The sequence below is a fragment of the Micromesistius poutassou genome, assembly GCF_964030765.1.
Source record: "Micromesistius poutassou genome assembly, chromosome: 13".
NCBI classification, from domain to species: Eukaryota; Metazoa; Chordata; class Actinopteri; order Gadiformes; family Gadidae; genus Micromesistius; species Micromesistius poutassou.
In genome coordinates this window covers 19615714-19625713 of record NC_140283.1, presented here as the reverse complement: position 1 = coordinate 19625713, position 10000 = coordinate 19615714, and the positions used below count along the sequence as shown (strand labels likewise).

Here is a 10000-nt window from a genome sequence, read left to right as displayed (position 1 = left end):
AACCGACCTAGAATAAATTCATCATTTATAAAAAAAATAAAATAAAACCTGTCACATATAGACGTCAAAATTTGTAGAAAAAAATAAAATAAAATAAAAAATGCTGTTGATTAATATTTCTGGCTGTTAATAACTTTGCAGTTGCAACGATATATATATATATATATGCATAGTCTGCTTGGATCGCTCCCAGCCTCACCATGAGTCCCTTCGGTTGAAAGAGTCTGCTGGCCAAATGACCAAGGTGTCCACACAACGCCCCGACACACCCCCACCCCCCGCACCCCCACTCCCCCACCCCACACCCCCACGCACCCGGACGCCTCCTCACCCTGCCGATGGTGCCCTCCATGGGCTTGTACTCGGTCATGAACTCGTCCAGGAAGACCTTGAAGGTGTTGACCCACACCTTGACGGGCGACTCGCTCCAGTCCCTCTGCTCCTGCCTCATGCTCTTCTCCAGGATCTGCTCGAACAGAGCGTGCAGGTCCTTGTAGCGGATGCTGCGGCCGTCCTCCATCTGAGGGAGCGGAGCCGGGAGGAGGTGGGGAGGGGGAGGGGGAGGGGAGGGGAGAGGAGGGGGTGAGTTCACCTCCTGATAGTCCGTGTTGACACCTTTTTGCGCTCCTAAAGCTCCGTTAGGTAGGGTTCGTGAACGCGGCCTGCAGAGCACACTGAGATGTGACCGTGACCGAGGACGGCAGAGGAAGAGGAAGCGGAAGAGGAGATATTTGATTTCAATGCTGATAAAAAGATGAATCAAAACCTCTGCTAAAGTAGTTAATTGAAAGTTAATTGAGCCAGTAGGGGGAGCACAAGATTTCCAATGCATGTTAATATTAGATTTCCGGGCTGGTAGTAATGCATGGGCAATATATTGATTCCGGTACATTCCGCTTACCGGTAGTAGTAAAATGATTAAAGTTTAAGTTATTGTAGGGAGTCTTGACAAGGGTCAACTACATACAAATACAGAGACCTGACACAAGAGCGTATCAAATCAAACCCGCAGCGGAGGACCCCGGCCCATGCTACTCACAGCCAGAGCCGTGGAGTAGGAGTTGAAGATGTTGATCCTGAACTCCTTCAGGGCCTTCTTGAAGACCACGTCCACCATGGTGTCCTTCTTACCGTCCTCAGACTCCAGCTCCCCGATCTGGAGGGGGAGGGAGGGAGGGAGGGAGGGGGAGAGAGAGAGAGAGAGAGAGAGAGAGAGAGAGAGAGAGAGGGGGAGAGAGAGAGAGGGAGAGAGAGAGGGATATATTTTATTTTATTATTTGTTTTTTGTGTGCATGGTCCTGTGTGCATGCAGTAGATTGTGCGTGTGTTTGCTGTGCGTGTGTGTGTGTGTGTCGACTGTGTGTGTGTGTGTGTGTGTGTGTCGACTGTGTGTGTGTGTGTGTGTGTGTGTGTGTTTGCTGTGCGTGTGTGTGTGTGTCGACTGTGTGTGTGTGTGTGTGTGTGTGTCGACTGTGTGTGTGTGTGTGTGTGTGTGTGTCGACTGTGTGTGTGTGTGTGTGTGTCGACTGTGTGTGTGTGTCGACTGTGTGTGTGTGTGTGTGTTGACTGTGTGTGTCTACTGTGTGTGTATTGTATATACAGCTACAATACATATATACGTATACTGTATGTGTAGCTCCAGTGTGTGTGTGTGTGCGTGCGTGCGCGCGTGCGCTCGGACCTTCTTCATCAGGAAGTCGTTCATGCTGCGGTAGTCGTGGGCGGTGCTGAGGATGAGGAGGGCGTCGTTCTGCCAGTGGGCGGGCTCCAGCCCCGCGCTGCTGATCTTCACGCTCCGCCGCCGCCGCGACTTGGGCGAGGGCTCCTTGTTCTCCTTGGCGTCCCTGGGGCCCCCCGGGGAGGGCCCCAGCGCGTCCGGGCTGCGGGGGGGCGAGGGCCCGTCGACCGCTTGTGGGGGGGGAGGAGGGAGGGAGGGTGGGTGGAGGGAGGGAGGGAGGGAGGCGGGGGAGGGGAGGGGAGGGGGCGGGCGGAGGACACACAGTGGTGTCAGGACTGATGGCTGGAGGCGTTTTCTCACCACTTCTCTGCGTGGCGTCTGATTGGTCGACGTGAAACTCGTGTTGTAAATACTTTGTTTTGGTTGTCGTTCCAATTATTTTTAACAATGTGTGTATTGAGCCAAGGTTTAATGTACATTTGGTCTTTTTATTTTTGCAAGACGACGGCCAGCTCGTCGGGAGCAGTTAGGGTTTAGAGTTTTATTTTAAAGTTTTATTTTTGTGTATGTGACTGTAGACAATACATCTTTTTTGCTCTGTTTATTTTGAACTAGACCTCAGGACTTCTCTACCTTTGCCCGTGGTTAAATAGAGAGAATGTTCCCTCCACTCATTAATTTGTGAATAACATTATGTGTATACGTGTGCATCTTACCAAGACCCACTGCATGTAGATAGTAGATAAAGTCTCCCCAGGGCTAGGCCCGCCGTTACCTTGCGTATCTCCGCTCTCACTCCTCTCCTTGGACAGCTTCTTGTCTGCCTGTTTGGTCTTACTCCAGAAGCGCATCTTGCCTCTCACCCTGTTGGAGCACAAACACAACGCTGTACCCCCGCTGGACGGACACACGTCTCACCTAGAACCCTCACCTCACATCTTCATGCTAGAGTTACCACATTTTCCAGATCTATACGAATGCTTTCTAAAATGGTCCAAATGATCCACCAATCGCGTGCTGAAACGTGCTAACATTCTGCGGGGAAATGCTTGATCGTAGAAGAACAGCTTTTCAAGTTCTTTGTCAACAAACGTTGAAACTTCCATAAACTGGGATCATCCTCATCATCATCTTGTTATCAAGACCAGATGCTGGTGAAATGGCTTTTTCGAGCCCTGAACAAAACCATCAACCCTACACAACACAACGGCCCACTAGGGTAGGGGGGGGAGAGGGGAGACAACGGAAGGAAGGAGACAGATCAGTGGGGGGGGGGGGAGAGAGCAGCAGAAGGGGAGGCAGCAGAGGGGAGAGAGAGGGTACCTTCCGTCCTGGCTTGAGGTCTTCCGGAGAACCTCCACCTTGCCCAGGTCTCCGGAGGACATGGTCTTGTGGATCTTCTTCTGGTCTTTGTGAGACGACTGGACAGGAGGAGGAGATAAAAGGAGATCTCAAGTCATGACAGCGGATTGAAATGAACGTCAAGGAAAGAGTCGACGAGGCTGCGCATTCCTGTTAGTGGTGTGACCGCTGACGGGCAGGCAGTAAGTGAGGAGGAAGATAGCGGGTAAAAACAAGTCTTGGTCCTTAGTGTAAAGGATCAGACTGGTCGCGATGCATCTCATATCCAACATGTATTCAATAAGCTATATATCATTTTAGGGAATTTCATACCATTTAAATTGGCAGCGAGCTTTACTCAAACACACAATCTCAAATTGCACCCTTTTGATGACAGGCGAGAATACATCATTTGTATTTCAAAGAAAGCGCTTCATATTCATTCAGTCATTCAGCTGTTTCCAGAGTGGCCATGCTCCTTTTCAGCGACACCGTCATTCAGATTGTTAGGTTGCCAAGAGAGACAGAGGGCTGCTTCCCCGCATGCATGTGAAGCGGTTGGTTTCCAAGGAAACGTGGTCCTCGGACCGTATTCTTGACCAGAAGCAGACAAAATGGATGGATCAGGTGGTCAGGGGTGGTGCTGTATAATGCAGATTTCTGCATAATACTTAAAAAAGCGTTACGGAAGCTCTGTTACAGAAGTGAACGAGAACCCTCAGCCCGCATGTCACGTCGTTCTAATTGAGTCAAATGTATACGTCACGTTACCCTCACCTGAAATACGTTAGCATGAGTAAGCTGTCACAGCTCCACTTTATCTTGAGTTAGCGAGCTATATTTCAGCTTGAGTAAGCTGTACAGCTTACACCTAAGCTCGAAATAACAAGAGCTCTGACAAAAGTTGTTTTGCTGGCATGATTCACACATACTTACGTAATAAATGTAGTTAACCAGGATATAATAATTACACTTCATTCATTAATTCTACAAATGCTAAAGTATCCCAAGAGGTGTTTTATAAAGACAGTGATGTTTTGAAGAAGAGGAGGTGAGGCTGCTTTGACGGTCACACCAGCGGTGGTGATACCGACAAAGTGGAACATTTGAGATCATCTCTGCCGGGCGCACAGCGGAGCATTCACTGAGAAGAGATCAGGCAAAGGAGCTCGCTGCGTTAGCTAGAAAGGGAGAAAAAAAACCCCACGTTGGTTGGATTTCAGAAGAGAGGCCATTAAGGCCGGCGTTAAGGTTAGCGCTGATGAACCCCCCCCCCCCCCCCCCCCGCCCACGGAAGAAGGAGAGGGAGAGAGGTGGGCAAGCGGCGGGTTTTGGGGTCGTCGGGCATTTATATTTGGTCGGACATCTCGGGGTCGCGTCCCGCTTTACCATCTCGCCGTCACTGAGGCAGTCTGCGTGGGGGTGGGGGGGGGACAGGGAGGGGGGCAGGGTGCGGGACGCGGCGGGGACGTAGTACTCGTCGTCGTCGTCGTCCGACTGCGTGGCCCCCTCTGAGTTACAGCGCGTGAGGAAGTCGGAGCGAGTCCGGGACATGCGCGCTTTCTTTTTGGGACCAGGCCGACCGACCTGCTTCCACAGGGACATCGGGTCAGCCGGGCGCGTGTGTGTGTGTGTGTGTGTGTGTGTGTGTGTGTTGTCCGTGTGTGTGTGTGTGTTGTCCGTGTGTGTGTGTGTGTGACAAAACATGTACCAAGGCAAGACCACACTTTAATATTCCCCCTAAAATTAAAATCAATGCAAACACACACACTTCAGAATGCAAACACACACACTTCAGAATGCAAACACACACACTTCAGAATGCAAACACACACACTTCAGAATGAACAAATCCAACATCAATACTTTGGAGTTTTGAAGCTCTGTCGGAATGTTGGAGTGAACGTCAGTGTGTGTGTGTGTGTGTGTGTGTGTGTGTGTCTGTGTGTGTGTGTGTGTCTGTGTCTGTGTGTGTGTCTGTGTCCGCATGTGTGTGTATTTCCATCCGTCTCACCTCTCTTCTGGAACCTGCAGAAGATTTGGAGCTGGAGGGGTCCTCATGCAAGGACAAAGACCTCTCCTGGTTCACCAGGTCTTTATCAGATCTGCAACAGTCGACAGTCACAACACATCTGCCACAGGGCCCAAAGCACCAGCTCCAGCACAGGTGCAATGACAGGAAGTACGCTCAGTATAATAACAGTAAGTCCTCCTGTACTCACTTAGAGAAGGGCAGCTTGCGTCTGGGCGGAGAGAACACCGGCGTGGCGGGCTTCTCCGTCATGTTGACGATCACAGTCTGGGCTGAACTCTTCTTCTGGGCCTTCGGTGGTTTGGTCTCCAGGACATGGACACTGGGGGACGCCTGCGCCGGCCTGCCCCCTTTCCTGTCCTGCTGGCCGGGCGGGACGGGCAGCGCCGAGGGCCTGGGCTCCAGGACTAACTGGACGTCCACCTCCGAGGAGCAAAGGGCCGGGGACCCTGGAGCGTCTTCACGGGGCGTTGACGCGGCGGCCTTGGGCGAACTGCTTTCCGCGGGGGCGACGGCGGGTTTCTTGGTGGGGGACTCTGCGGGCCCGGGAGTCGTGCCCAACTCCAGGCCCGCTATCGTGGTCGGGCGGGAACCCGAAACGCTTTCCCCGACGACATCGGAAGTCCTTTCCAGGGCTCGGGCTGCCTGCAGCTCCGTCTCCTCCACCGGGCTCTCCTTCTGCATGCTGATGACCACCACCACCGGCCTGCGGGAGCCCGACCCTCGCCTCTCCCTCACGCCCTTGCCCGGGCTCTCGCCTTTGGGCTCGTGAACGGGGCTCTGGTCGGCCGAGATGTAAAACGTCGCTCTCTGCGCTGCCTGCTCCTTCGCCGGCGACGACTCAAACTCTCGCGGCCTCTCGTCGTCGTCGTAGCTCGAACCCCCGCGCGCCTCGCCCGACGGAGTGTTGAGTTCCCGGGGCCCGCCGCCGTCGTCGGGGCTTCCGGAGCCTTCCGTCTCCATGTCCTCTGCGACCAGCGGCGGTGGCTCGCGGCTCTCGGGACTGGCGGCGGGCGACCCCCGGGGGGACTGCTGGTGGTGGCGGCGGCTGGGGGGGGGTGCCGCCCTCTCGCGCTGCTCCTCCTCCTCCGGCACCACCGGGGCCCCGGCCCCGGTGGCGCGGCCCTTGAGGAGCTCCAGGCTGAACTGGGCCTGCTCCAGCTCCCTCATGCGCCGGCTCTCCCGCTTGGACCGGCACTTGAGGCTGGTGTCGCTCATGCTGCAGCTCCGCTCCCGGGCCTGCTCTTTGTCCGCCTCCTCCGCGGTGGCAGGCCCCCCGGCGGCCTCTGAGGAGGCGGTGGTGGTGGTGTCCGTTCTGGGGAGGGTGGGGTCCTCCTCCGCGCCCAGGCTCATCGCCGCCGCCGCCGCCGCCGCCGCCGCCGCCGCTGCTTCCTCTTGCTCTTGGGGTCCTCCGCTCTCGGTGTCCCCCCTGTGGCCCCGCGCCGCCGCTTCACGCTCGCTCCTCAGCTCTTTGAACCTTTCGGACGTCCAACACAACAACACACAACCACACACACACGCACAGCGTCAGTCAGGGCCTCGTGCCGCAGTAGAACAGAAGTAAACATAAAGCGTTTTATGAGGCGCAAAAAAAAGATGAGCATTAAATCAGAGGAGGGGGTCAAACTAATAAAATCGACCCAGCCAGCCAAAGTCAGCATATTCTCTCCCTCTCTCCCTCTCCCTCTCCCTCTCTCCCTCTCTCCCTCTCTCCCTCTCCCTCTCTTTCTCCCTCTCTCCCTCTCTCCCTCTCCCTCTCTCCCTCTCCCTCTCTCCCTCTCCCTCTCCCTCTCTCCCTCTCCCTCTCTCCCTCTCCCTCTCTCCCTCTCTCCCTCTCCCTCTCTCCCTCTCTCCCTCTCTTTCTCCCTCAGCAGATGGAGCAACCTCTTCTGTCATGTGACTCGGCTGCACAACCCTCAGCAGAAGCTGAACACGCAGTCTGAGCACGGGGACCAAATCCTCATAAAAATAGTGATTTAGCGTTTGTGCAGCAGCACGTGCCGCAGTCTTCAAGAAAGCATTTGGCTCTCTCTCTCTCTCTCGTGTGCTCTCTCTCTCTCTATCTCTCTCCCTCTCTCTCCCTCTCCCTCCCTCCCTCCCTAGCATTTAGTTCAAACTTCACTAGCAGCTGAGTTAAAACACCAGAACAGCATGGCACCTCGTCTCCCACATCCCCGCCCCCCCTCCCCACCACCCGCCCCTCACAACCCCCCCCCCCCCCCCCCCCCCCTCCCGCCCCCTCCCCCCCCACCCCCCCCAGGTCCTAGTCACCTGAGTCGGGCCAGGTATCCCCTGCCGGCCGCCTGGAGCTCCGCCACCGCGCCCTGGATCCTCCGGTAGCGGCGCCTCCCTCTGCACGCCCTCCAGGAGGCCTGCAGCGCCACCGCCGCCAGGGTGCGGCGGCGGTGGCAGGACCGCCAGCTCCTCTGGAGGACCACCGCCGCCTCCCGCCACTCCTGGTAGGCCCGGCGCTCGCGGCACGCCCGCCACGCCGTCTGCAGGCGCAGCGCCGCCGCCGCCGCAGCCTCCGCCGCCGGCTCGACCGCCGCCGGCACCGCCGCCGCCGCCGCCGCCTGCCTCCGGAGCCGGCTCCGCCACCACCGCTAGACGGGGGGGGGGCGGGGGTGGGGGGTGGGGGTGGGGGGGGGAGGACAGGGAGGGGAGGGGAGAGACCGGGGGGATGAGCCGATGACGTCGAGGCCGATGTTGGATGGTCAAGGTGCTGGGCCGTTTTAGCTAGCTGTGGGTACGCCGAGTATTATGGACATGAGGCTGGCACATACAAACACATACTTGAGTGCACGCATGCACGCACGCACACACGCACGCAAGCGCACACACCTTAAGGAATCGAACCTTATATCTGATCATTTCTGGGCAGACCCAAATGAATAGCAGAACTTTTTATTTCCATTTTCTGTACATCTTTACTTTTTTTTTTTGCATTTTAGCAGGTACTGATCCACAGCGATCTGCTCTTAGTGCAGACACACAACGCTAAGGACGAGGGTCGGGGCATCTTGCCAAAGGACGCGGGGGTTGAACTCCCTTATCACTAAACCGGGCAGCCTTGACTAGCCCTCCAAAAGTTTCCTCTGGTCGCACCGCTCCTCCTCTGGGTCCTAGAGGTGTCCCGGTTCCGGGACAGGCTATACGGCGATTCACCGTGACGTCACACTATGTTCTTCACCATGACGTCACACTATGTTCTTCACCATGACGTCACACTATGTTCTTCACCATGACGTCACACTATGTTCTTCACCGTGACGTCACACTATGTTCTTCACCGTGACGTCACACTATGTTCTTCACCGTGACGTCACACTATGTTCTTCACCATGACGTCACACTATGTTCTTCACCGTGACGTCACACTATGTTCTTCCGGGTGGCAAAAGCCGACGCGTTCTCCTGTTGGCACCACTAGTAAACAAACCCTTCCATGATCGAGAAAACAGAGTAAATGGCTTGAATTAATGATTTTCTTCTTGCGGGGTGCTCCGGGACGTCTCATTAATATATATATATATATATATATAATATATTATATTATATTAATATAGTTTTCGTCATCGTTTCAACTTCAGATCAACAACAATGTTTTGTTGACTGTGTGACATAGTCTTTATTGTTGTTTATTTATTTATTATTTATTATTATTATTTGTGTTTACAGCCGGCTGGATGGCTTCCACAGGTCAGTGGTAGACGCTCGTTCTGCCACCCAGTGGTCGTTACGGCGACACATTCTGAAATGCCGTATTACCTGGATCACACAGGAGGCGCGTCTCATCCTGACAAAGTGCTTCCTCTCCAGCAGGGCCCTGAAGCGCCGCTGCAGCGCGGCGATCCTCCGCAGCACCTCCTGGTGGAGCAGGCTCTGGAGGTGCTGGCGCTCAGCCTCCCGCAGGAACACCTGCGCAGGTACGGGGGTCGACACGGCGGGGGGTCACAACTTCAGCAGGGGGTCAGCACAGGGGGGTTCACCGCAGGGTTCAGATTTGATCGGATCGGATTTGATCGGAGTGCATTAGATCAGGTCAGCCTTGATCAGGATTAGAAGCGATCAGTTAAATGAAATCAGGAACAGCCTTCTCTCAGTCTGAACAGTCAGGCCCCCGCCTCTCGAGTGAGACAAGCGCGGCGCCGGTCGTTACCATGGTGTTGCCCACTTGGTAGCCAGCGGGAGCCAGGTGGATCTTCCGGAAGAAGTCCCGGATGCCCGCCTTGGTGGGGCTGGTTCCACGGGGCAGCAGGATGAGGAAGTGACTCACAAAGTGCTGCAGGAGGAGGAAGAGGAGGAGGAGGAGGAGGAGGAGGAGAAAAGAAGGAGGAGGAGGAGGAGAAGGAGAAAAGAAGGAGGAGGAGAAAAGAAGGAGGAGGAGGAGGAGGAGGAGGAAGAAGAGAAAAGAAGGAGGAGGAGAAAAGAAGGAGGAGGAGGAGGAGGAGGAGGAGGAGGAGGAGGAAGAGAAAAGAAGGAGGAGGAGGAGGAGGAGGAGGAGACGCGACCTCCAGGTTAATGACGTGCCAGAACTCTTTAACACGGTTTTGTCCGTGTGTCGTCATCGCGGCAAACGGTGTCTGTGAGTGGGCGGGGCTTACCTGGAAGGTGTACTTGATGCTGTACCCTGACTGGCGGATGCGGACGGTCTCCAGCATGCCGGTGTAGCGGAGCTGCCTGAGCACCAGGCTGTCGTTGAAGCGCAGCGGGAGCTGAGGGAACAGTCGGTCCGTCTATCAATCCAAATTTACTTATAGAGGGCTTTTCGCACAACATTGGCAAGGCAAAGTGCTCAACGAGGGAAACGAAGCAACAGGAACATACAGGAATGCAACATATCAAAAACGGATTACAGCTTAGAAAGAAGAAAGTAGATAAATATATATATAAAAAATGATAAGCAAAATACCAAATTCGCCTTCGAGTGACTCCGATTCCGACAAACG

General features: G+C 54.9%; 1 protein-coding gene across 1 annotated transcript in view; it reads right to left on the bottom strand.

Moving 5' to 3' along the window:
* The window catches only part of LOC311357288 (unconventional myosin-IXAb-like), a gene marked incomplete at its 5' end in the record, with an annotated part of 30681 nt that overhangs the window by 11019 nt on the left and 9662 nt on the right, over window positions 1-10000 (bottom strand). The window contains 12 exons of the mRNA XM_084477188.1: window positions 332-520; window positions 1040-1156; window positions 1682-1908; window positions 2454-2542; window positions 3002-3099; window positions 4409-4606; window positions 5034-5124; window positions 5242-6528; window positions 7323-7654; window positions 8820-8969; window positions 9211-9333; window positions 9656-9766. Coding sequence (XP_084333314.1) covers window positions 332-520; window positions 1040-1156; window positions 1682-1908; window positions 2454-2542; window positions 3002-3099; window positions 4409-4606; window positions 5034-5124; window positions 5242-6528; window positions 7323-7654; window positions 8820-8969; window positions 9211-9333; window positions 9656-9766 — 3012 coding nt within the window. The remainder of the gene's footprint in view (window positions 1-331; window positions 521-1039; window positions 1157-1681; window positions 1909-2453; window positions 2543-3001; window positions 3100-4408; window positions 4607-5033; window positions 5125-5241; window positions 6529-7322; window positions 7655-8819; window positions 8970-9210; window positions 9334-9655; window positions 9767-10000) is intronic.